Raw genomic sequence first — 26,919 nt, 5'->3', positions numbered from 1 at the left:
TTATAAGATTAAACATTTATTTTTACTTTATTTTTGCAATTACATTATACACTCAGTACACCTATTTAAATATGGAGTCAGATCATTAAGGTCTGATTCTGCAAACAATTACACCAACAGCAACAGGCAGTTTACATTTGGCTTTAATCTGGTAAAATTATTAATCTGCCTGTAAACATTACAACTGCAGCTCTCAGCAGCCATGGCTGTCCATCAGTGCTCCCTCAATCAAGACACTAACTAAGTAAAGTGCTTCTAATCACCAAAGTGAAACATTCAGGTCCCTGGAGTAGATGCTTTCTGGAGGTATGTAGAATCCAGTGCAGTTTGGTCTGTCCTAGTTTTTGCACAGCCTTAGTTGTGAAAGTTTCTTTTTTACACATTTAATATAAAAAATAATATATGGTTTTATTTCATGCTTAAATACTGCTAGATTTATTTTATTTCCAGTAGAGTTGCTCTCTGTACTAACCAAGAATACAAGGCCTGCCAGGCAATTACACAGTTTTGCTGTTATTTTTAATCCTAAAATGTAAATAAAAATATCATGAAGGCCTAGATAATGTTAGATACAGCTACCAAAATGGAAGTGGGAAATAAGAAAGGGAAACGAGTCCTGCTGAAACCATGGCACATACATCTCAAAGAGTTCAATGGGTGAATAAATGATCAATCTTCAGTGGTAAAAAAATAATATCATAATTTTTTAAATTTTAAAATTAAATACCTGAAGAATCCTGGATAAAGTATTCTGACAAGAATTAGCTGCACATTAATGAGATCTAGAGATGGATTGCCAACTGAATATTAAGGCTTCCCAAGAACCTTTTGCTTTCACTGTTAATCCAAAACCTTTATTGCAATCTCTTTTCTAACAGAGCACATCTAAATAGCCTTAAGCTCCTTACTTGCACGTTTTTAATACATGCTGCCGTAACAGGGCATATATTGCAGCACTCACACAGGCAAATACAATGAAAGTGAATAGAATGTAATCTTAAATTCAGAGTAACAAGATACATAAATATATGTGAACTAGAACAGTGCAAAAGGAATACCATTTATTTGCTTTTCCATGCTGTCTGTGTCATTCCTGTTTTAGGACTAGTATGGGGTGTTATTTGCAGTGATACCACACTGTTCACTGAGGTGCTCAAAGTGCCTCGTGAACATTAGCTCAACTCACATTTGTGAGACAGAGGCTAAAGTAAAGTGTAGTGAAAGGCAAACTCCTGTAGCTCCAGCAAAGGTGAAAAGAGGTGAGTGTACCGTCTTCCAATGCAAAAAGAGAACCAGAGGTCATTTTTTGCCTTTAGTAAAAGAGGAAAAAGGTAGTGGTTTTAAACCTCTTTTTCCTCCGTTTTCACTCTTTCTTTGTCTCACAGATGGAAAAAGTGGAGCAGAAAATTGCTTTGCCCAAAGCCACACACTGGCAGTAATTGAACTAGTGCACAGCATTAGTTTAAATAGAAAATGTGCAATACATTCGTATTATTCAAGCTATTCTAACTGCTGTTTCTTTCTCTTGTCCACATACACCATTTACTTTTCAACTGTACTTGCACAGAACTTCTGGTAGCAGAATATTGTAGGGATTCCCAAATTCTGAGTTGCTTTCAAGGAACTTCAAGAAAATAGGAGAAAAAAGGAATAGGAGATACTAAATTCACTAAAATCTTTAGAAAGAGTCTCAAATTTTAGGTGCTGTTTTCCCAAGAAAGAGATTAAGGAGGCAGCTCTGATTTCTGTTCTCATCCAGCAGTTGTGACCTGATTTCTAAAGTAGCTGGTGGATCTCACTGATGTGCAGCCTCACTGTGCTGTGCAATACACTAAACATAGTGATAGTCATTGTTTTGCTCAATGCACAGTCTTAAGTAGTGACACAGTGAAAAAAACGCAATACCCGTTTATTAGATGAGAACTGAGATGCAAAGAAGTTAAGGAATTAAGCCCATCACATAGGAGGAGACCTCAGGTAACAGAGCTGTGCATTTCTGGAGGCCACTCTGGCATACTGCTACTCTGGCTTCAGGAAGGTGTAATGTTTTTGAAGGAGACCATATAGCAAAGAAGAAACTGTTAGAGACTAAAAGCAGAAAATAATGGAGGCTTAAAAGATTCATACCCCCTCCTCAAACAAGCTGTTTTTATACCAGAGGTGAAATTGAGGTTCACCAGATCATATTTTTAAATCTAAGTACATGCCTCAGACTGATAGAACTGATTGTTCTCAAGAAGGGGCTAAAAAGCAGTGGTTGCATTGAGTCACAATGAAGAAATAAACTTTCATGCAGTTTTTGTGGTAAATGAGATCAGACATCACAGCTGCTTTAAAGGACCCAGTGAATAACATCACAAAAGCTAACTAATATCCAGCAGTCCATCAAGTGAGTGCCATTTCAACGTGGGGAAGCAACAGTCTGCAGGAGCTGTTATGTGCAAAATCTTCTTACAGGCAAAAAGAAACCCACCCTATGTGCAAAGTCACACAGAATTTATTAGTAGTATAGTTGCAACCTTAGCAACCTAACCGAAGAATTATTAGTAGTCCATATCTAATTATTGCAGAAAAAAAAAAAAGGAAACAAAAATAAATTGAATGGAAAGTCTCAATAATACTACTAGTTAAAATTGTTACACATGCACTACCTAGTACCTGTGCCTTCTCCTGGTGTCACGCTTATCCTTTCACCTCCCTGTGGCTTTCATTTGGTGGAGGGAAGACAGCAGATCATTAGCATCCAGGGTCCTGTGCCAGTAGGAGAATGACGTTGGTGTTTATGGTTTCTTCTACTTTTTCTCCTTTTTTTCTCTTTTGGAAATATCTCTATAATAAAGTTTTCTAATAAAGTTTTACACCTTGCTTTTTCTTCACTGGTCTGCAAGTATATACTTTGTATTTTATTTATCTTGTTACTTGTTCTTTCTTCTCTCTTTTTACCCCTAAAACTAGTTTTGTCCAGCTCCAGGTCTGCATGTCTTTAACTGACCATTGGCAAGTTTACCACCTTGGGGTCTCCAGTGCCAGCCTGTGCCCCATCTCTTACCATCCCATGCCTCTACTCTACACTGCAGCTGGTATCTTCACTTCTCAAGGTTGCTGCTGTTCTAACTGGCCTTTATTTCTGTACACTGTAACATGTTGGTCATAAATATATCATTCTACACAGAATAACTACTTATTATTAACATCTCTATAAAAGCTGTGGTTACACCATACAAAGCAAAATAAATTAGCCATAATCTCCTGTCATTAGAAAAAATCGTTGTTACAGCTAAATCACGTAAAACCAAAGCTCCAGGAAGATTTGGGAAAGTTCAAAGCACATGTGGTAAACCTCTCTCCTGAGGTCTGGTAAACTCAGGCCAAAGCCTGTGGACTGTTACTAGCAACAGCAATACAGTTGCAGCATTGTTACTAGTATTACTGGGCTACATTCTGTTTATTACCTTGCAATTCTAGATTAGTATTTGTATGTTGCATACTGCATGTAGCAGCAGAGGTAAATATTTCCACAAAGGGGATGGGAAGGAAGTAGGAATACTGCTGACTAGAAAACAAGCTACTGCACCTGACCTCATTAGTTTTATGAGCACAGTTCATAGTCCATGCACGCTCAGCTTAGACACACTGGGTGTGTATGCTGCAAACAAGGTTGCAAAAACCCGATATAATGATTACTGTGTGACAGCTGAATTGGAGGCCACATCAGAGTAGCATAGTGATGACTCCTGATTTTAGAGTTTATTTCAAGAAGTGGTGAATATTAAGCACTTTCCAATAGATATTCTCTAAGTATAGAACCGGATAATTATTTAAGCTTTTGTCTAGTCATAGAATAGAAACTATTTAAAGCAGTGTCAGGTCATCTGTTAAAAGCATATATTCATGGCAGAAAGGAATGAGCATTTGGCTTTGAAGAAATAATTCTAATCAATTTTTTCATCAGTATGGTCCATCATGTCATTCAGAAATGGCTTCTTTCAGTAAATGGATTGTGAATCAATAGCAGATATAAATAAAGCAGTACAAAAGGCACAGCATTTAACAAGCTGCCAATCGCTGGAACAGAAGATGTCAGAAATCAGTATTCCAGGATGGATACACAAATCAGAAAGAGGCAGATAATACACAAGGATGCCACCTTTTTACAGAAACTCCAGAGTTCTGTTTTGTCCCAAGAACCACTGAAATATACCTAAGTTTGTAAGTGTTTTATATAAGGGATGAGTATGAGATGGAGCTGGTCTGAAGTCTGTTTTTTAATGAACATTTTCAAATTCATCCTGCTTAGAACTTGCAGAGTTCCTGAAGTATAGAGAATGAATTTCCAGGCTGCCAAAGATCTTTTTGGAGCCAGGAAAAAGAAAAATAAATTAAAAACTGCAGACTTTGTATTATACTTCAAAGGATCAATCTGAGATAGATTGAATACCTGTAATTCCTGTAAGGCCAGTGAAAAGTGATATTACTCAGCACTTTTTAGGATTTGGCCTCCAACAGAAAGAGGAATAAAAAAAAGTTTTTTCAAGCACATAGATCATATTGAATTTGTATTAGTTATTCACATCAGGACAACCTTATTTAAATGTCACTAGTAAGAACTTAGAATAAGACTCATATTGTGTCTATCATAATTGTTAATTATTAATGAATAAATATGTCATTTGGGACCTAGCTAATATTTCCAGGCCATTTGTGTGAATAGTTGTTTTCAATTGTGAGAGTGCCAGATGCTAGGAATTCAACATCCTTAGGTTTCATAATTATTAACCATACATTATGTTAATCTGAAAAATCTCATTACTCTCTTATCAAAACTATGAGCTTTGTATCTGTTCAAAAAATGTGATTCTCATGGCATAGTTTGACCCTGCAGATCACACATTCAGTTATGTTTTTAAAAAAATAAAAATAAGGACAGAATATTTGTAACTACTGACCTACAATTTAAAATTGCACAAGCTGACATGCTCACTAACCATGGGGTTGTTTATCTTTTCCAGAAGAGTTTATTACTTAAATGGGAATTCTGGATAATTACTTCAAACCATATAAGTGTCTAATTTCACTTTGAACCCTTCTAAATTACTTCAAAAACATGATGCTGCAGTAAAAGAGAAACTGGACTCATAGGATGAATGCACTTGAATCAGTTTTGAATTTGCCAGATTTTAATGTAGCTGTTCTGTTCTTACTGCTTTACAAGACAGAATTTCCCATTATATCTTAACACCATCTGTTAATAATATTTATGACAGTACTGCATAGGGGGTCAGCTGGGAATGGGGCCCCAAATGTGCCAACACTATATAAAGGAAATATAAACTAGTTTCTGCCTTGTGGGTTTAATAGACAAAAAGCTGGAAAGAAGCATAAAGGGCTGAGGGAACAATGAGATGGCAGCATACATCATAACCATTTTTATTTTTGTTTTCATTTAAATATTTCAGTCCTTTTCCTGAGGCTCTCTTATGAAAGAATTGAGTAGACAACAAGACCAAGGTAACAAGGACACAGACCAAGCTATAGCAAGCAGCCTATCAAAACACATCAGAGGAGATTTCGGAGTACAGACTTCAAGAACGCAATTCAGTGGTACTGCCTTGACTTCAGGTTCTAGATGTGCCTCACTTTTTCTTCCCTGTATAGTCCATGTTCAGTCCTAGTACTACCTTAAGTGTCTCACCCCTGCACACTCTGGATGAGGGGGGTGGACTATCTTATTTAGTATCAACTCTCTAAGAGGCCATAAATAAAGTGAATTTGTACTTTCAATATATTTGTTAGCTAGAAAGCATTGCTATTTTATAGACAGAAAACAGAAAGACAAAAATTGTCTGACTCAGGAAATCTGGGAACAAATATACATCTACAGCATTCTTTGATTTTAATCTATAAACTTCCTCAAGTTTACAATAGCTAATACACGTAATATTTTTGTCATTATTTTGTAGTAAGAAACATATGCATTATCCCATTTTTGTTAATAAAGCCTTTCAAACTATACATCTTCAATGGCTATTAACAATTATTTTGAGCACACTTCAGATGAATATGGACATAAAACACATACTCATTATCACAAAGCAGTCTTAGGTATCCTTCTATTTAATGAGATACAACACCAGTACAGATGAGTGAAAGTCTTTTCTTACACCGTATCTCCCAAATGTACATTAATGCTTAGAAATGAGAAGGAAAAAAAAATATAAAAAGACAAAAATTAAAACCAAACCCTGACAGTTGAAAGCCAGTACTGTATCCAGGCTACCATTTATTTTTTCAGAATTCAATCAGATGAGTGTAAGGTCCGTTTGTATCCAGTTTTAACACCTGCCTGTTTCCGTATGTTCCGTGCTTGACGAGAACACCTGCTTTCATGCACTTGGCATTGGCAGCCAGTTCTTTTTCACACACAGTCACAAACTGAGAATAAAGTTCCAGCCCTTTTTCTTTTTCAATGTTTGCATGGTACTGCATCTTTCTGCCCTTAGCTTTACCACCTAGGGTAGCTTGTGGTATGATTAGCACATCACCAGGTAAATCAAGAACAGAAACGTACTCGCCGCTTTCATTTTCACTTAATTTAACATTCAACAGCATATTGACTGCAAATAAAAATAAAATAAGAGTTAGTGTAACTAAAGTAAATTAAACAGGACTTAATATAACATCATAAATAAGATTCAACAAATATTGTAATGCATGACAAACCGTTCATGTAAAAGAAAATGTTTATTAATGAAATGAAATATGGACAGTCAATAAATGTTATTAACCAACTAACATGTCTGAGTATCATAAAGAATGTGAAGGATATTTATATTCATATAATAAAACTAAAGAGTTATTTTGGGGGGGAAGTGGCTGGCTGTCTGAAATCCTGAAGTTGATGCTAGTTGGACACCCCCAAGGGAACCCAGGATCCAATCAGTGACCCTAACTTAATTGCCTGATACTCACATAGGCAACATTTGCACAACACTACACATTGTAGGAAATAACACCATCTTCAGTGTACTTTGGAGAAGTTCTTCCCTGGCCATCTTTTCATTCTGGTTGCAGCAGTTTGCACCAGGACCCAGCACTGATCTGGGCTGAAGCCACAGCTCAGCAGTTTGATCTCAAGTAGACTGAGTGCCCTTCAGCACTCCACTTCAAGATGTGCAGGTGCCAGCTTGGCTTTTGAGAGAGGAAATGGGCAGTAAGGTCAGAGATGCAATTTGGCCCACAAGCCAGAATATATAAACTTGCAAATAAAATCAATGCATTTACTAATGTTATATTTTCCAATGTTTTTTTAACAAATCAAGTAATTCCCCCAAACTTTCTCCAACTCTGTAAAAGCTGTGAGGATACTAGTCATGCCTCCAAACCAATAAAAGTTTAATGTTATTTGAAGCAAAAAGAACAGAGTTGTGATTCAGAAATCAAACCCACTCATTTAAACAGTTTCAAAACATATTTAGGAAAAATATTCTGTAAGACAGACACTTAATGAGGATGGTTGTAGATCAATCTCCTAATAGGAAACAGAACTTTCTTTTTTCTGACTTGTTTCAGCTGCCAGACAGCTGAAAAGGTCATTACTCTCAAGTAACACGCTCATGAAACTCTCACAAGCAAAAAATCAATTTTCATATCATAGCTTTAAATACACTCAAAGATTTCAACTTAGTTTAGCATCACAGAAAGACTGTGCCCTCCAAGGCCAAGAGAGAACCCCCCAGGAGCTGCTCTCAGCATTTTCAATAGCACCTGTGCTTGTGCACTGCCAGGTCTTTCTGCTGGGCCCAGCAAGTAACCTGAAATAGAGTACTGATACATGACCTTTTGCGAAACCTCTAATATCAGCCAGCCACAGAAAAGAAAAGGGGCACTTTTATCTAGAATACATGGCATCACAGAATTTCCCAGATGATCCAGTGCTACTGATGGAGGAAAGGAGGGAGAAGAAATGAAATAAAAGTAAAAAAGAAAACAAAACCAAAACAACCAACCGCAAGCCAAAACAACAGTGGGTAAAGACAGAGATCACTACCATTTGAGCTTATCCAGAGCATCTTCTCTGCTTTGATGTAAATGTTAAAAGTGGACGTGGAGAAGAGTGAAAGAACTGCAAATGCTGCTGTTTTAATTTCTGAACCAGAAAGCTGCATTTGAAAAGCGAACAGTGTATATACTATCACTGAAGAGATGGGAAGGACACTATTTAGCTATCCACCCAACTCCCTCTACTGGCTGTAATTTTAAATATCCTGCACATACAGTGTGAGCAGTGTTAAAATGCTTCTCAATCAAGCCATGAATTATTTGAAAACAGTCTTCTCTAAATTTAGTCCTGTTCTGTAACGCCTTCTCTGTTTTACTAGAATGTTATCATCAGGGGAACCGATTTTCTAACAGGTTGATCATGAGCAGGGGGACAGTGAAAACTATGGACAACTGTCAAAAGAAACAAGACCAACCAAGCTGTTCTTTCAGCCAGGTGATTGCTTTGGAATGATGCTATCTGATGGCTTTTTGATGACTTCTTGTCCAAATGGCTGCTGCCTTCTCTGCCTCTACTGCTTTCTTCTTTTCCAAACAATACAACAATTTATAAGGATTATATCATACCAATTTTTGGAACAAGATCCTCATCAGCACCTTTGAAGAAGCATATGTAGATAACAAGCCCTCTCTGGATCTACGAAAGATTACAGAAAACTATGTCAATGTTTTGCATTGTCCACCATACACATTTAACATTAAAATTGGTATCAAAACTGACAAAACTACACAATAAAAAAAGCTTCCAAGAGTAGTTTTAGTTACTTAGTATAGCTTCAGACATCAAGTTTACACACCACACTGTGGAAGCTTATGAGATAAATACTGATTATCTGCACAATACTTCTACATACGATTAATTAAGCCAATGTACCAGCTCCATGTGAAGCCAAATGTAGTTCCAATGTACGATCTACAGTACTAACATAAACAAGGTGACAAGATGAATTAGTGTATTTAAATCCAGTAGAGGAAATAATTTAAGCTTTTTTCCTATCATATATACAGATAAAATAATTTTCAGTGTGAATATGAGTTTATTTCCAATTATGAAACATGACAAACACCACAGAACTTGTCAATGAACTGAATTACATTTTGATGTTAGAAGTAATCAAGTACAGGATAATTCTGAAAAAAACACAGTCTGTTAATTAAATATTTAAATATGATGACCAACAACTATGAAGTTGTTCAGAATATTATAAAGTTGTTAAAAATATTTTTTTTACAGTTTGGATAAAATCTTTTCGGTGAAATGGGCCCTTTCTCCTGATTTGTATAGAGTAAAGGATATGACACTTCTTTAGCATTCAGAGAGACTACTCGTAAGAACTATCTATGTAAGGGAAGAATTAGGCCTGTAATGAGAAGAAAGCACAAGGAAATTCTTGCATAGCTTTTCTACTTTCTTGCTTAGTTCACAAGGATTGCATATGCAACAGCCTGTGTTTTATTAAGACAAACTGATAGGCTCTGCAGCCAACAGCAATTACCTCTCTTTCAGGAGTATACCCCGATGGTTTAACTTCTTCAGGGAAAAAAAAAAAAAAAAAGGCATACAACATCCACAGGCATACAGTATCTAAAAAAGCCTCACCCCTGCTTTGTCAAAAATAAGTATCTTCATATTTTTGTTAGAAGAAAAATAAATGTCAGTTTATGAAATACCACTAGATTGGGGCAGGAGGGAGTCATTAATATCGACATTGTGAGGAACGCTCAGTTACCAATTACCATCGGCCCGGACAGGGAGCGGGGTGGAGCACTCTTTATTACGTTCTTGCAAGACCGGGCGCCCCACCAGGTTCAATGGTTTATATCCCTTTCCCCGACCGCGAGTTCCTTCCCCTGATTCCTCATGGGCTAAGTACTACAGGGTGTACAGACTTCCCGAACCGCCTACCGACACGCCCCTTCATGTATGTGTTCATACGTCGCGTGTTCATGGAAATGAACCTTGGCTTTCTCCAGGGCGGAGAAGTTAATATGCGTGAGCTCATCACGCAAGCGTACTAAGACAGAAGAAAAAAGTTCGAAATTCAGGTTCCCCAAGTCTCTCGGTATCTGCATCCATCTAAAGCCATTTCTAAGTACTGGTCATCACAGCTGACAAAAGGGCTACCTGTCTTCTCACCCCAGGCCAGAAATTTCAATGGTTTGCTCTTTCAATTAATTGTTCTCGTTAATTGCTTTGGTGAATCGCTCCTGCCCCACCCCTCAGGCTCAATACGCGAAAACAACATTCTTTCCCTTACAGACATTATGAAAGCAAAAGGATAAGAAATGTGAATAGTTTCTTTAAATACATATTTTTAAAATTTTCCTCTCTTGTCTTCATTTTTCTTTTCACCTTTTCTTTAAAAGATAAAAATTTTTGGTGAAGACAGCTATCTATACACAGGAGATTTTATCCCTTTGTTACTGCAGAGATTAAACAAAACGCTCGAGGCAATGACTGAGAAGAGCTATGCTTCTCAACTATTTTCCTAGTGACTAACTTCTGGAAAAAGAGAATGTTCTTCGTAGCCAAAAAGTCACATGCTGAGAACTTTCAAAAGCTTTAAATGGCTCCTTTCAAAACTCATTTTGACCACTGAAGAATATTACACAGTTTCCCAAATGACTGCCATATTTCATAAACACTGTAAGAAATTTGATGGCCTGAACCTCAAATGACATTTCAAACCATCTGTTCAAATAAGGGAGAGAAATGCAGGCTGCCAAAAGTTAGATATCCTTACATGTGTAGCTACATATTCATTCCAGAAACAGACCAGCGTCAGGATACTAATAGAGAATAACAATGCACACATACCTACCAATAAAAATGTTTGTGATAAAATAGGCCAAACGTATTTACATTGTATATATCAGACCACTGCATTAGAAACAAGTGACTCCATGATACAGCATGCATCACAGAGAATCATTCAAATTCTGAGACGTGACAGAGTTTTTTGTCTAGTCCCACAGACAGAAGCAACAATATTCTGCAAGCAGTTCATTTAAAGAAGACAAAATGGTAAACAAAGTGACATCTGCAAGTCCTAAGGCCAGACAGCTAAAGATTAAGTAAAAACATTCATTATTTTTCCAGCCTCTCTCTTGATTTGATGTCTATTTTTGAATATACTTTTTATCACAAGATGAGACATGAATATTTAGGGAAATTAGAGGGACAGAAGGTTAAGTAAAAAAAAAAAAAAAAATTCAGAGACAAAGCTGCTAGAGGATGCTCCTATTCATATTGCACGTTTATGATCTCCTAGAACACTTTTCAACCATGTTACAGCTGAAACATCCTATGATGTATACATAAACTTTTTATGGATGGAATCTAACCAACACTTCACCATAAACAAGACATGTCATCCCCAGTAATCCTCAACAGGCCAGAAAAACTCAATCATGAAAACACAAAGGCGGCAGTGATTCACATAAAGTACACTCCTAACCCTTTTCGAGATAAAGAACATCCGCTCTGAAGTTCCTAAAGTACCTACAGGGGTCTCTTAAAGCTCAGAGGCTATTCAAAGCCACCTACATAATGTGCTACTTATAGTACGCCAGAAATTTCTCAAGGTGAAGACCTACTTTTAAGTTGTTATAAATAATCAGGAACACACTGGTTTATGTAAATAATAGTTTATATTCCATAATTTTTACTTTTGCGTTGGCATGCAAAATATATAGGGAGCAACATTACCGTACCAGAAAACATCAGCAGCAAACATTCCTTCCAATGACCTCTTAAGTAGTCATACTAAAGAAACTATGAACTTCCCATATTTTTTTTCTGCAAGGTGACTAGTTCTTTTTAAAACAGATTTCTCTTAAAAAGCCTCAGGTACTCAGGAAAGGTTCCTAAGTACCCATGACAAATATTAGTAAGGTTCATATCTGCTGCTGAGACCACCTAAAATCTCTTTTTAGATTGCAGATTCCTTTAGTGCTATTTATTACTTTCACAGTGATTTAGGTTAAGCCATTTAAAACTTCAGATAAAATATAAACAGCACAACCAACCTCCTTGTAATAGAGTTAGTCATCATATCTCTTAAGCCATAACATACACTTTTTTCGGATAGTTTAAAAGACAGCAAGAAAAATTACATTTCTGCTTTTATTTACTAGATCTACAATTACCTCTAAGATTAGCAAGCTAGAAACAGGATATTTCTCCTGTAGTTAACTTAGGCTGTGCTGAGCAACTTTCACTATAATTAACCTTGCACTGGGAGGCTAATAATGCCATACACACAGATGCACTTCAGCCAAAGACAGTATCTGTGAAATGACACGTATTTCTTCTGAGTAAAACATTCTGGTTTCCCAGACCATGCTGCAGAAACTAGGTCTTATGGATCCACCTGCCTCTTTCAAACAAGGAGAGAAACGTTTTAAGAACAGTGTGAAAGTCAAACAGTGGAAACACCTAGGGACAGAGTTATTCTTTTAAACTTTCTTCAGATTTGTTGAATGAACTCATAAGCCCTTTAAACACGCTAGAATTTTCACTTATAAAGTTATGTGACTATATTTAGCCCCTTCTGTTGTAGGAGTCTTTAAGGACAAACGATAAAACCAAAAAAACCCAAGGGCTAAATAGTTGAGTTATATATATATATATATATATATATATACATATATATATATACACACACACCTATGCATAGGTGAGTTATTCTAGTGTAGGTAACCCATAAATAGTGACAGCTACAGCAGTACAGTGCAACCCAAAGGACAGCCTTCAGTTTGGTAAATAGCCCTGAGCTATATGGACAGCACAGCCCCAAAAGCCTGCAGACCCACCTACCTCTCCCAACAGAAGACTATGGCAGGAAAAGGAGAAAATGACAATGATTCCCACCCGTGTGGTGGTCCACATCCTAAATTTCATTTTTGGTTAGTGGTGGGGAAAAAAACAATCATAATTTCTGCCATAGTCCCATTGCTCTACCTGGCCTTTCTTCTCCAAGTGTACACTATCACACAGTTAGCAAAGTACACACCTACACCCACCAGCCGAGTTCGTAGCACCTCTGTGAAAACGTATTTAAGAAAGGGCAGGCAATGCTAAAGAGGGAACAAGGCGTTGCTGGTGGCTCAGCTCCTGTCGCAGGCGGCGGAGGGAAAGCGGGGGCGCAGGGGCGGGAGACGGGGCGCCGGCAGCCTGAGGGGCAGCAACGGGCGCGGCGAGCCAGGCCCGGAACCGGCGTCCGGGGGTCTGCAGGACTGCAGCGGCTCTGCCAGTATTCGGAAGCAGTTTACGCGACACGCGAGCGATTAAGTTCTTGCTAAAAATGTGAGAGAAAATCAGCAAATACCTTTCGGAGACGGTAAAACGGGGCCTGTGATCTGTTGGTGATCCCTAAGGCGGGGGCAGGCAGCGAGGATACGAGATTTGGCACAGAATAAACAAAGTATTTCCACAGCTCAGTTTGCCGACGCCCTACAGCTAGCAGGAAACCCGGTTTTGTTTCTGGTTTTTGATGAGAAATGAAAAATCTGCTTGTCTTCTGATTGGGAAATGTTACATGCTCGGGGTAAGAATAGTATGCTGTGTAGTTTCTGCATGAAAAAGAAAATAATTAATCTGAATATTGCTTGTCACTTGCTTCTTTAAAAACAAGTCATGTTTGTGTTCCAGGTGACTGAGATGAACATAGCAAGCTGGAGCATTTCTCTTCAGTGATGCTGCTTTGGAGCAGAGGGAGCGGAAAAGAATGCAGTTAAAAGGGATCTGGATAGCTAGGGATTAAAATCATTATATGAAAAAGTGTATAGTTCTGAAATGAGATCCCGTTGCTAATACAAAAAGTGAAAGTTTGGAACTGCTTCTTTTATTCTCTCATATTTTTGGCTACATACCCTGATATTCATTGAACAGCTCTGAAATTAGAAGAGTTGTGCCTTCCTCCTGTTTATCAGTACTGACACATACAAGTTTGAATGACATAGGCTTCAGCAAAGTCAGGGTAGAGTGATGCAGAATTCCGTGACTCTGAATTCATTTTAAGACTGAAGATTTTATTTTTACAAACTAGGTAAGAAGCCAAATTTTATTACCTGGCCTCAAATAATAGAGTAAGATTACTGAAGATTACTACTGCACAGCATGGGGCACTACACACTCCTGAATAGACAGTGTTACACATGGGGATCTGTCAGGCTGCTGTCTATTATTTTAACATTCTTTCTTGCATGAGTGTTTAGTGAGGTTGCTCCTCCCAAAGCAAACCTTTATGGAAGAGGAGGAAATTGCACTAGGTGGTTAGTGCATAAACTAGCTCACTTTTGCTAGCTGTAGGGTATTGTTAAGTGTGAGCTGTTTTTATTTAAACTCAGCTAATTTTATTTAAAATACCTTCTGTTCATTTACTCTAAAGCTGTATCCCCAGACTCATTAAGAAGAGCTTAATGAGGTAGAAATACATTTAAAATGAGGGATTTTTCCATATATGTTTGTGATATAAATTGATTGTTAAGGAAAATGGATTATACTACAGTTTGAGCAAATTATGTAAACAGATTATAAAGGGATATAACTATACAAGGATATTCATTGTTCTTTGTTGCAGTACCATTATTTACACCAGGATGTGATGGTGAACACTTAATTCCTGTGCAAATTTCAACACAAGTGTCTGTGAAACAGAGTATAGGAAAATTAGTATGACATCATTATTTATTTATGAATTCTTGGTGGAATTATGTCATATTTTCCTTGGGAAGCCAAATCCATTTCATTGTAATGCATCTTGAATTTCTTGAATCTTATTGGCCTATAGTTAGGTTAAGGGCCTCTCATTGTATGCCAAAGAATGATAGTAGATTTGTTGGTTACATTTTAGATTTGATTGTGGTTTTTATATAGAAAATAACTTCCTGACATTTAAAGAATACATCCATGCATAAAATATAGTGATATTTTTATCAGTTATTATAGAAAGACATTTTTGCAGGTTTTGGATTTGACAGCAGTCCCAGAATTTCTCGTATCCTCTCTGCTTGTCACTGGAGCAGAGAGTAGGTATTTTGAGAATGGTATCCAGAAGACATTTCTGGTTATTTCCACATCAGTTCTCTTTCAGATGGGCAGATGGCAGTATGAACCATTTCTCACAAATTTCAATGGACATGTGTTTTTCCTTACCCTTTGTGTTGAATGGTCATGCATATTTCATGTACGTTTAATGGAGTGAATCTTTTTGTGAAGAGGGGGGTGGGTGCTGGAAGCTCTGCCTCTGCGGGTACTTGGCTTTCTCCTGTTTTATCAGAGGATGAAATGCTAAGAGGTCTTTCCAAAATAATCTCAAGTGGTCTTGAATTCTTCCCTAGGGATGATTTTTTTATCTTTATTACTATAAAGTTTGGTGTTGCATACCATTTGGCAGGGGCAGTAGTTGACTGAAACTTCGAAGGGACAAGATGCATTTTGGATGTTATTCCTCTGTCTGCGGTGTCTGAAACTATGATCAAAGATCTTTCAAGCAACTGTCACATCAACAGAGTGCCCCTAGGGTAGTGTCATCTGTTTTGAAGAGAAACTATACAAAGCTGTAGTGGCACTTGGATAGCAAAGATACAAAATAGGTTGCTGGTAAGGGTTATATCTTGGTAGAACTACCTCTTGTGGGACACACAGAGCTGAAAGGCTGCAGAGTGTCAAGGGAAGAATTAGATTTAAACATTTTATTTCCTCCATTGTCCAACATAGAACTCTCTCTTCCCACACATACAGAGATTAAAAAAAAAAAAAAAAGGAAAGATGACAAGTAGCAGGGCACATATAAGGAAAGAAAGAGTCTTAGTTAAATAACTTAGAAACATTTAGTAAAGAATCACAGGTGGATGCCACTACTGCTGTGAAGGGTAAGACAGAATTGATGGACTCTGCTGTGCTAGCTGTTAGAGGTGTTATTAGAGGTTGCTGTTAGAAGACTTTCATCATCAGAGATGGTCTGGAAAGTGGAATTTGCAGCAATGAATTGCAAATTTTCATCATAAGATAAAGAAAACTCTATAAAATACTTTGTAAATTTGGGATTAATGTTTAAATAAAATACACTTCAGTTTGGCTGTGCTGAAACAACAGATCAGTCAATCCCTCAAAGAGAAAAAAAATTATATTGCATATCTTTAAGTCTGAGGTGTTGAAACTGCCACAAGACCGCTCAGAATGATAGTGTTTTTTGGTTTTGAAGTGATGTTTACAATCTTATATCCTGAACTGAGTCAAGTCCTTTCTGTTGGATGATGATCGCTTTTTCTTGTCTTTTGCTCCCAGTTTACCTATTTTGCTTCAGTTTTTGAGCTTTTAGCCTACTTGTGCTATCTGTGATGAGCTATCTGGCTCTTTAGATTTGATGATTATTTTTTTTGTAGCTTGTTTCTCAGTCTAGTTCAAGACCTCAACCTTTCTTATTTCTGCAGCCTCAGAATTGCTAGATGAAATGCTAGTTGGAAGAAAAGATACTGCTGAATAGCAATGTGGGTGTAGAGAGGATTAGGTAGTGGTGTTAAAATAATTTTATTGTCTAAGTAGCAGATGCATTAAGATGACTGTATTTATTGTCTCTTATGCAAAGCACTGTCCAGACATTAAGGTTAGGAGTATGTCTGCCTACCAGCCATCATTCTCCTTCCTCCAGAGGTATTTAAACAAGGAAAGCAGAAAGACAGCATGAAGAATTTCCCTAGCAGAAGTCAAGCAGCAGAAATTAGATGGAATAGCAGGCCTTAAGGACCAGAAGTATTGCCTGTGTAAAGCTACCAAAAATAGCTCTTCCAGAGAAGACACGAGGTGTAGACTCTCATCAACTTTGCTTTCCAAGCAGAGCCGCAGATCTGAAAGCCTGCAGACTTCTGGGAGAAGATGATTGAGAGGAAGAGATGGCACTGATTTTTATCTTCTTGGTTTGCACCATAGCTCTGAGGGAGGTTGTGACTTCAGTCCCAGTTTTGTAGCTTCAGAGTTGGTGTACCTCTTCAGCTCTTCCAGCAGAGCCAACTTACTGTCCCCACAATTGTCAGAATTGTTTCCAGTGAAGGCTGATATTCCTGTTGTGGAAGAGCAATCCTGTGATTTGAGCAGTTGATTTTATGGTTGTTTAATGTTGCAATAGACAAAAATGCATCAGTATCTTCTAGGAGCGGGAACCTGAGCTTCCATGTTTTCAATAGATGCCACGTGTAAAATTATCAGAGTATTGGCATAAAGCATGCAGCAAAAATTAAATACACTATTAAAAATAGATTATTATTTTGTATAGTCTTTCATACATTACAAAACAGGTATTGAAATGTGTTAATCACAAGTTAATTAAATTTCTGAACAAAATAACAAATTCAGCGTGAAAGCTGTGTCAGGTACAATTACAGCTTTTCTAAGTGAGAAGGAGAAATTTGGCTCTATTGGAGAAAAGGTAGCCAGACGAAGACATCCAATCTGCCTGTTTACCATGATTGCCTAAAGGAAATAAGAACACTATTAATCATAGTTTCTTCTGTACAGGTGTCAGGCATGTTCATTTGCCTGTGACATTCAACTGCTGTATTTTTTTCCCTGCTTGGGTGTCTCCCATACAAAAACCTTTGTCTGCATGATTGACAGACATTAATGTTAAAGGGACTTCTGTATCCTGCTCCACTGAAATCTACAGAGCAGTGGGAATAGCCAACTACAGTATCTAATTGTAACACCTCATGCTGGTTAGAAGCCATACAATTTTTTTCACAGAACTGAGCTAATCTAATAAACTACAGTTCTGGACCTTTCTTGTGCAGAGACAGCCTTGAGTTTCAGCACAACACTCAATTTTGGAACTCAGAGGGAGGTTGTACAGAGCCACCAAACTGACTCCCAGAGGAGTCCTTCAAAGGTCAGCAGCTTTCTGTTCTTTTTAGGAATGGTACTGCCAGATCCAGGCTGATCCCTGCAGGCATATTCAGGTGGTTTTGTACTTGCTTCCCTGGTCTCCTGAGTTTCTGATCTGGGTTCTACACAGCAGGAGGGTGTGTGTGGAAACTGCCTGGATGTAGAACAGTAAGTGAAGCAGCGGTGAGGGGAAAAAGCACCCACCTAAGTATAAAAGGCTAACCTTATGGTCACAGGCCTGGAGCAAATGAGGAGGAGTAAGAGTGCTGAATGAGATTCGGCAGCTGCATGGGCTGTTTGCCATCCCTGCGGAAGCTCCATATACCCACTCAGGCCAGCTTTGATCAGTGGAACTCGGCTTCTTGTGCTCCATCCATCGGGAGCTGCTGACCACTCGTCTGCTCGGAGCCTGACACTGGTCTGGTAGCATGGTAGGTGGTGGCTTTGCTTCAAGGCCCCGAGCTAACCCCTGCCTGCCTGATCTAGGTGGGTGTTGCATACTGGGTTCCTCCTAGTGGAGAAGGTATTTAGACCCAGCCCTGTTGCAGACACTGCAGAGCACAGGTCCTACATTCTTCATGTCCTACATTCAGGGTCGGTTTGGTGCGGACCCGAGGTGACTCCACCACGTTCTTGTGCTGTGCTCCACAGACCCTGTATTATTGGTCCCTGTTATGCTGGATATTGTTCTCTACCCCTGCTGTGTAAAGGAATTAAAATCTGTTCTCTTCCCCATGTATTGCTGCATCACTTATCTCTTCACCTCACAAACACATTTGCAATTGCAATTAGTACTACAGAGGTGTGGTTTTGTTAGTTAATATAATTTTTTTTCATTTTCACTGAGAAATTTTCATGGTAATGTGGGGACATCGGTATAGACAAAAATGCATCAGTATCTTCTAGGAGCTGGAACTTGAGTTTCCATTTTTTCAATAGATGGCATATGTAAAATTATCAGCGTATTGGCATAAAGCCTCATGTTGTTATTAAAAATGTACAGGGATTGAGACATGGCTTTTTCTTCTCCTTTCACAAACAGTATGAAAGGCCATTTATTATTCTCTGTGTACCTGGAGGACTCCTTGCCTCCAGTTACTGTTGAGTGTGCAGGCATAATCAGTGCATGTCATTTTTTTTTGCATTTATACGGATGACTTTCAAAATAAAACTCTTACCACAGCTTCAGGCCAAAAGCTTTCTCCTTGAGCCACAGCTCCTCTAATTTTTTTTTTCCCCTCAGGCATACTGATCCTTAGCTAGTCAGAAAAGCATGCACACAAATGATAGGTCATTAGGAAATTTTCTGAATAGCAAACCTCTGAAGTCATCCCAAGTGCTATTTGCCATGCATCATCATAAAACTGGGTAAGTCTGAGGAGGCACTAATTATATGCTTGGTCTGTCATTTATCAGTTGTTGGAGCTGTTGTTCCCAGAACACAGCAACCTCTTTTGCGGCATAGTTCAACAAGACTGCCAGAGCTCAAGGAGCCAAGCAGGGTTGACAGATTTTGGCATTTTATTCCTTTCAATGCAAGATCACTGCATTACAACACAAATGGGTATCTCACTTTGCCATAACACAGCATGGTATACAGATACAGTAATGTTGATCAGTGAGCTTTTCTTAAAATTACGTTTTGGGAACTTGTTCCCCTTACAACAAATGGCAACTGTAGGACTTTCATTTACCATCAGCCTTTAGTTTTTGATGGTTTGTTTCAGTTAATACAATAGTGTGTATATATAATCTTTTCATGATTTTAACCATCATAAATAGAAGGTAATCTTGTTTCCCCTCAGGTCTTGTGGGAAAAAAAGCAGATGTTTAATGCAGTGAGCTAAATAATAGAAGATTATAAATTCTAATGAATATTCATGGAGTCAAATAAGATAATAAACCAACGTCAAGAAATAATGTGGCTTCCCGATATGACTTCCAGTGTGGCTTAACATGTTTCAAAGAGCTTCCAGTGTCAATAATTGTTTTTTTAGTATTTAATTTTCACACTTTCTTAAAGCACAGAATTTTTAATGCATGTTTCTGAACTCATTTGGGGTGATACTATTACTTTATTATTTGATACCTCAGAAGCACTGCAATGATGAACAGGAGATTTTTCACATAATCTTTGGGGTTTTTTTAAGCTGCCAAAGGGTCATAGTTTCTTTCTTTTACAATCGATTCTAAATAGCTGCTACAGAGTGGAAGTAAAACGCTTTATCTTCAATATTTGATGTTATAACAGAATAGAAAAATGGTATTTCATGTAACTTTCTCTTAAAGAGCTTTTTATTTCACAGATAATTCTTGGAACTGCTGGAGGCTTACATTTTTATGAGTAACTGGGTAGAACAATTACTCTATAACTTGGGATATTTTAATATCAATTACAGATATTTAATCTTTCCCTGGATACTCTGTTGCCCATAGGACAAAAAATAATTGTGTCTTCACAGTGACAATCTGAGGGCCACATCTGTATTAAAAAAACCCCTTAATTTTGATGCCCACAAATAAATTCCAGCACAAATTTGAAGTGTTTTGTCTCCTGTTGTAGAAAACACAGATCTAACTAATGCACTCTGGAGCTTGGAGAATGACTCAGCTCACATTCAGATGAACCTCTAGGCTACACCTCTACCAGGCAGTTAATCAATTACAGGAAATGTTCTTGGACTCTGCAGCTCATCTTCACTTTTAATGGTTCCTGACATACTTTTGGCCAGGGCTTGCTCACTAACAAAACAATTCTGGCCCTGGTTCAGCAGTTAAGTTGGGCCAGAGCCCCTTCTCAAGAGGCAGGTTGTATGACATTACTCTGCTTTGCAAACCTTTTTCTAACAACTTTCATGAGTCCTAATTGTGAGCTAATAAGCCAAGTGCTGAATTGAACAATCACTTAGTGTCAAAGCAATTCTGTATTTTCAATCAATAGTCCCTCTATTTCCTGTAATACTGTTATATTTCCTTATGTCAAAGTTCAATTAAATTGGTATTTTAAAAGGTAAAGTGTCAATAATTAGAAGAATGCAAATTACATTTATTTCTATGATAGAGTTGGTTTTCAGACCTTAGTTTCAAGATCCATAAACCAAGAGCTTTCCTGGGGAATTCACTAGAAAACTACGTTCCTCTGAACCAATTACAATGAGAAGCCTAGTTAATTTGTTATAGGGAGACATAAACTGTGTTCCTCTTCACGCCCAGGGAGTTGAGATGGAAAATAAAGCAAAGATAAATTCTCTGAATCAAGAGGAGCTCACTCAGCTTCTTGAAAAAGGTGCTCTGCTTTAGGCTGTTCTTTCCTTGGTCTAAGCTTCCTATAAAGGAGAAAATAGGCAAGTTATAAACATGTCTATCTCCACTTCGTGTGCTAGCAACATCACTTGGTTCTCGTCTGTCTAAAGCAGCCTGCTATTTGACATTAGAGGATATTAGCATAATTTAAAAACTGAGGCACTGTGTGTCTCTTTTTTGGGGGGGTAAATCAGTAACACTTCAGCATAGGAGATCAGAAATCAGGAAATCCAGATTATATTCCCAGATCTGCCTCTGGCTCAAGGTAAAACCCTGAAGATGAGTTACTTTCTGTCACAGTTGAGGGTTAACCAGAGGATTGCATCCCAAGAATCAGCTCTTCTGACTCCACAGTGGTGGAATGCCTCACAGTTTTACATAATAGTGCTTCAAACAGGGTGTGAAGCCACAAGAAGTGTTCTTGGATCACATTTATTTTTACCTGAGATTGGTCCTTGCACACTGAAACACTCCGGAGCAGGTTGCTGCTGGCATATTTGTATAAGTGGTCCTCCCATACACCCGAAGTGCATTAGTGCCCATCTGAAATATCTTGTGCTGCTAGTGTACTGGCAATTATAAGTACTGAATGGCCATGGAGCAAAACTGAACTGGTTTGGAACATGAACCAGATTTTAAAAATAATTACTAAACACCAAAACCACTAAAGTTGATGTAATTTCTCAGTCAGCCTCATTGGTTAAATAAGATTAATTTGCTATACAGAACTCATTCAGGCTTAAGGTCCTGATCTTAACAAAAATAATTCCTGTAAAGCATAAGCTTTATTACTGAGAAAACTGAATGAAAAGTAGAATTAAAACTATTTCAGAAATTAAAACTGTGACTGAATGCCATTATAACTCAGACCAGTGGTGTCAATTGGTTTACTGAAGCTTTTAGAACAGTGACCATCTTTTTTATTCTGGATTTGTGCAATGTCTAATACAATAGGGCTCTTTTTGCCCTTGGGACTCTTATCATTGCGATTTATATCCATTACTGAGGGAAAAAAAAAAAAGGAAGAAAGAAAATGCCAGTTCTCCTTCAATGTTTGTAAATTATAAGGCAAAGTTTAGGAATACTTAAAAAAAAAAATCAAAACTTTTTTTCTCTTTTCTTCAAGTATGGAAATACTGCTAATTTGAGTTAATTCCATTCATGCAAGGAATATCTATATATAAGGTAGCCAAGAAAAATTATGTGGCTTTGTTACTGGAGGGCATATTCAACAAAATAAATATCTTCATTTTCTGCACTGCTTCCTTAAGGCTGGAAAAATTGCTGTAATATCAGCTTCGTCTTGACTGTGATGTGACTGCTACTATAGTAAGCAATATTAACCTGAAGAACTTGATGACTGACTTCAGAAGAGTGTGGCGATAATTTAAATAAGGTTTCATTTCTTCTTGACTATGAAGGAGTGCACTGATTAAAATGAACACACAAAAGCAATATACAAACTAAATTGGGCTCAATTCTGCCAGACCTTCCTCCTCATTTAGCAAAGGAGATAATTTATTTCTGTTTAAGGTTTAGCAAAGCATTGATGCAGGATGACATTACTTTTGTGTTCCTATATTTATTAAAAATACTAACACACATGATAAAGAAAAATGAATACCTTATTACTGTTTCTTAAGTGTTTTCATTGTGCTTGTTAAGGTGTTGCAGTTTCAAATATTGCTATATATAATGAACAAAATGTGCTTCTTAAGGTAATATTCCATATGAAAATACAGGTAAACCTCACTTGTTTTGTATGGAGATTTGAAACTGGAATCTGTTAAAATCCCTTAGATCAAATTTACTTTCAATCAAGTGGGCATAACTGCCTCAATATCAGTGATGTCTGCCTTGGTATGTAAGCCTAGAAGGAAAAAGACATAAGAAGAGAAATTCTAATGAATGACAGAGAAGCAATAGTGTGAGACATAAGGACTCTCCTCATACACTCCTGCAGCTGTTTTCTCCCCTTGTGCCTGAAATTCCCTACTTACATGTTTTTGAGGTGTGCCTTACTGATATGGCTGGACCCTGTTACCCCCAGGTACAACACTGAGCCCATGTGCATGAGCCCTGCCAAGCTGACGCTGGTCTGTGCAGGACCAGATTGCGTGTCTCAGCATTAAGTAAAGCAACCTGGAAGTTACTTTAACTTACATGACAAGCATAGCAAAGATAAAGCAAAGAACTCACACAGGCAGGCATTGTTGCTTGGTTTATTTTGCAGCCTGATGGTAGTTCGTCAGCCCCATAGGAGAATGATAGTCTGGCAAAAGCCATGAGAGCAGCTCTAGCTTGGCCTCAGAGCTGCCCAAGGGAGGAGGGGGTAGCTGTCCTGAGATGCAGTGCAGGGGCTGAGCCAAGGGATAACACTAAGGAGCCTGAGGAAGCTCAGAAATGAGGGCAGAGCAGCAAGGCTCCCTGCACCAGCAGTTGTTGGGTAAGAGCACAAGAAGTCACAGAGAATTACAGGCTTAGCTTTGAAAAAGCTTGGGAACAACTGCTCCAGTTTAAGATAGCATGGCAAAAAGGGAACATCATGACCCCAGGTGTCCTCCTTGCTCTCCAGCAGTCTGAGGGTCAAGAAGCAGAGCCTCTAACTTTTAAAAGGCCTTAGTAGTAAAAGTTTTCCTGGCTTCTCCAGAACTACCACAACTTCCATAACTCTTTTTTAAGGCATTATATATTATTTCCCTATATAACGATATATGAAATGTAATAATTTAATGTTTTCATATATATTTCTTAATTATGCAACATCAGTCTCATTGTCCATCACATGAGCTTTGGTAACTGGCCAAAAACTTAACTATTTTAGACTTCCTTTTCTCTCCATCCAAGTAACTATTGCTCTGTGGACAAAATAGATAAAATGCAACATTTTAACCTTGCTTATCTTAAATGGGCCAGTGCTGGCTGACCATTCAGGAAAAAAAAAAGAATCACCCCCCATGCCACACACACTTGCCCTGGTACACTATATTATACCTCTGCAGCCAAAGATTACAGGCCTGGTCATGAAGCTAAAATGACCCCTGAGTTTTGAAGAACAGTTCTTTAGCCTTTAAAAATATAATTTCTAGTTAAAATTGTGACCAACATGGATGGCTCGTATGAGTAAGAGTTTGTAGCATGTCCTTAACTTAATGTATTATTAATACAGTTCTATGCAGACACTCATTGAAATGAGAATGGAAACACAGGGCTCCATCAGCCTGACAAGCTTGCAGTCTTGATAATACACTCTTTTTTTTCTTTAACTGCTTACTTCCTATGGCACCCAAATCCACCTAATTATCTACCAAGTCATTTTTCAGATAACTAGTTTTTAAAAATTGGAGTCATTTGGAAACAAATCTCTCCTAGATATACCTGGATACCCTTAATTGATTTTGGGTGGAGAAAAAATACATTTTAACACAAGACAATCTAATTTCAGACAAAAATCAATTACATTGTTACCATGTTAATGTTCAGGCTGAATAGCAATTTAAAGCCTTTGAATACACTTACTTAAAAAAAAAAAGTTATCAGTTTGCATTAAAATTAAATATTGTGTTTTTCATTTTGTTGAACTATTGAAAAGTCCGGAGTGGAATTTTCTGAAAGATGCAGAGATTGCTTGTAGTTTCCATACAGATTCAAGTCTGGCAGTAAAACCTTTGTTAATTTTTGGTTGCATTTTCCTAGACTCATATTTTAGCACTGTGTGGACTGCAATGACATGTCAAGCAAACATTTTCAAATGTTAAAATTTAAATAGGAAGCCAAAAGCAATTATAAGAAGTGTGTAATCTGTAAAACTGTCTTCACAAATAGTAGTGATGGTGGAATACTACTCAAACTGTGATCAATGTATTCCACTATTAACACTCATGGTATTTTGAAAATGTCTGCTTTATTGCTGAGCAAATTTAATCCCTTTCTAATAGCAAAATTCGACTTTTCATATTCAATACAACCTACTGCCATATTAGTTCCCCTACTACTAACAAACAAGTACTAAAAGAAATTAGTAAAACTAAAATTACTGAGGATTGTTCTTTCTTAAGGGACAGTTTGGAAAACTCCTTCAGCTTACTTTTCTAAAAATCAATTTTACTTTGTGCTAGATCGGCTTTACAAGAAAACAAGCACACAAAAATATTTGTGAGCGTTGTTCCAGTTGGTATTAGAGCTATTCTCAGAATCAAAGAGTATATGATGTAACATCTGCCAATTTAATTTCTGTGAGATGCATAGTATTTTGCACTTTAAACACTGCCTCCAACTGCTCAAGGTAGGAAAACCAATGATGCACATTTCTTGCAAGGTAAAATGTAACATGGTTTCCCAAGGCAGTGAAAAAAAGGCCCTTGAGGAAGATCTGTATTGTAATTTTAAATAAAATGGCTCATTGGTTTTCAGTATTCTTTTGCATTTTCGTTTGGCAGTGGGGTAAATTAGTGGGAAGCTATCTGACCTCTTCAGGTGTCTGTGCTAGCTACACAAAATATACTCATGTGGGTACCACAGCGAGAGGTTGAATGCGAATCACTTAAAGGATAGCAACAAATTTTATTTTTGTCATTGTAATTTTTTTGTGGTAGCTGATCTCAGGAATAAGCTTTTGAAAGTGGTGGGTTTTAGCAGAATGCTTGATTAGGTCTTTTAGTATTAAAAGTAAAAACACCCCAACATTTAAAATAGTGATGAAAATTCTGCTCACTGTCAAAGAGAGAAAATGTTTATGATAATAATGCTTTAAACCAATGTAAAATCCTCTGATCCATTACATATTACAATAGATACCAACAAAAGACACTATCTACACTGTATTTTATCATTGAAAACTGATGGCCTGAAAGTGCCAAGATCTTAATTACTTCTATAATACCACTTAGATGAATAAAGACTATTCGTGGAATTGTCAAGAGCAAATCATGTCAAACCGACCTAATTTCCTTCCACAACATGCTTACAAGCCTTGTAGGTGGGAGACAAGCAGTAGATGACTTGTATCTTAAAGATTTAAGCAAATCTCAAGACGACATAAGGAACAGAAACATGGCTTTGATGCAACTTCTACAGAGTTGGTGTAAACTGGCTGGAGAACCAAAACTCTAACCAGAACAAGTATCAGTGCTCCAATATTAATATTATTAAAAAAAAAAAAACCCACCAGGTAGCATCTGTCCTGGCTACAGGTCTCTTTGTTGTTTTAACGACCCAAATGATGAAACAGATATATTTACTGTATTTGCAGAGGACAGAAGCCAAGAAGGGACCAAGCTCTTGGCCAACCATTTTGCAGGCCAAGACGAGAATTCAAAAGGCACCGACATGCTGGAGTGCTGCAGAGAAACCAGATCCGGATTCAGCGGGGACAAGTACAACACTGAGGAATAACCCAAACCAATTTGTAACGCGTACGGTCACCCGGTATTTCCTCCTCGGGCCCAGGTTTCTTAAGGACAGCGGTAAGGAGCATCTTTTTTGTGCCGCTGCCGAATTCACAGTGCCACCGCTCAGCATTTTATCTGGAAAGGCCTTGGCCTCTTCCACCGAGGCCCGGAGCCGCAGCAGTTCCTTCAGCGCAAAAATCCTCCCTCTCCAGCGAGCTCTCGGCTCTCCCCGGGGCAGCGTGCTGGGCCCGGCCTCAGCCCTGCCGCCGGGGCAGCGGCCGATCG

General features: G+C 37.9%; 1 protein-coding gene across 1 annotated transcript; it reads right to left on the bottom strand.

Moving 5' to 3' along the window:
- Window positions 1-6,243: 6,243 nt before the first annotated feature.
- DTD2 (D-tyrosyl-tRNA deacylase 2 (putative)) lies at window positions 6,244-18,440 on the bottom strand. The gene is made up of 5 exons (XM_026849300.1): window positions 18,165-18,440; window positions 17,049-17,143; window positions 13,389-13,632; window positions 8,626-8,695; window positions 6,244-6,614 (listed from the first exon to the last, which is right to left on the bottom strand). Exons 1-5 carry the CDS (start codon window positions 18,438-18,440, stop codon window positions 6,289-6,291), a joined length of 1,011 nt encoding a protein of 336 aa, XP_026705101.1. The 3' UTR covers window positions 6,244-6,288.
- Window positions 18,441-26,919: the final 8,479 nt, after the last annotated feature.

Source organism: Athene cunicularia, assembly GCF_003259725.1.
Source record: "Athene cunicularia isolate RWA chromosome 5 unlocalized genomic scaffold, athCun1 chr5_part1, whole genome shotgun sequence".
NCBI lineage: Eukaryota > Metazoa > Chordata > Aves > Strigiformes > Strigidae > Athene > Athene cunicularia.
The sequence above is the reverse complement of the archived record's forward strand: the minus strand, read 5'-3'. Positions and strand labels throughout refer to the sequence as shown.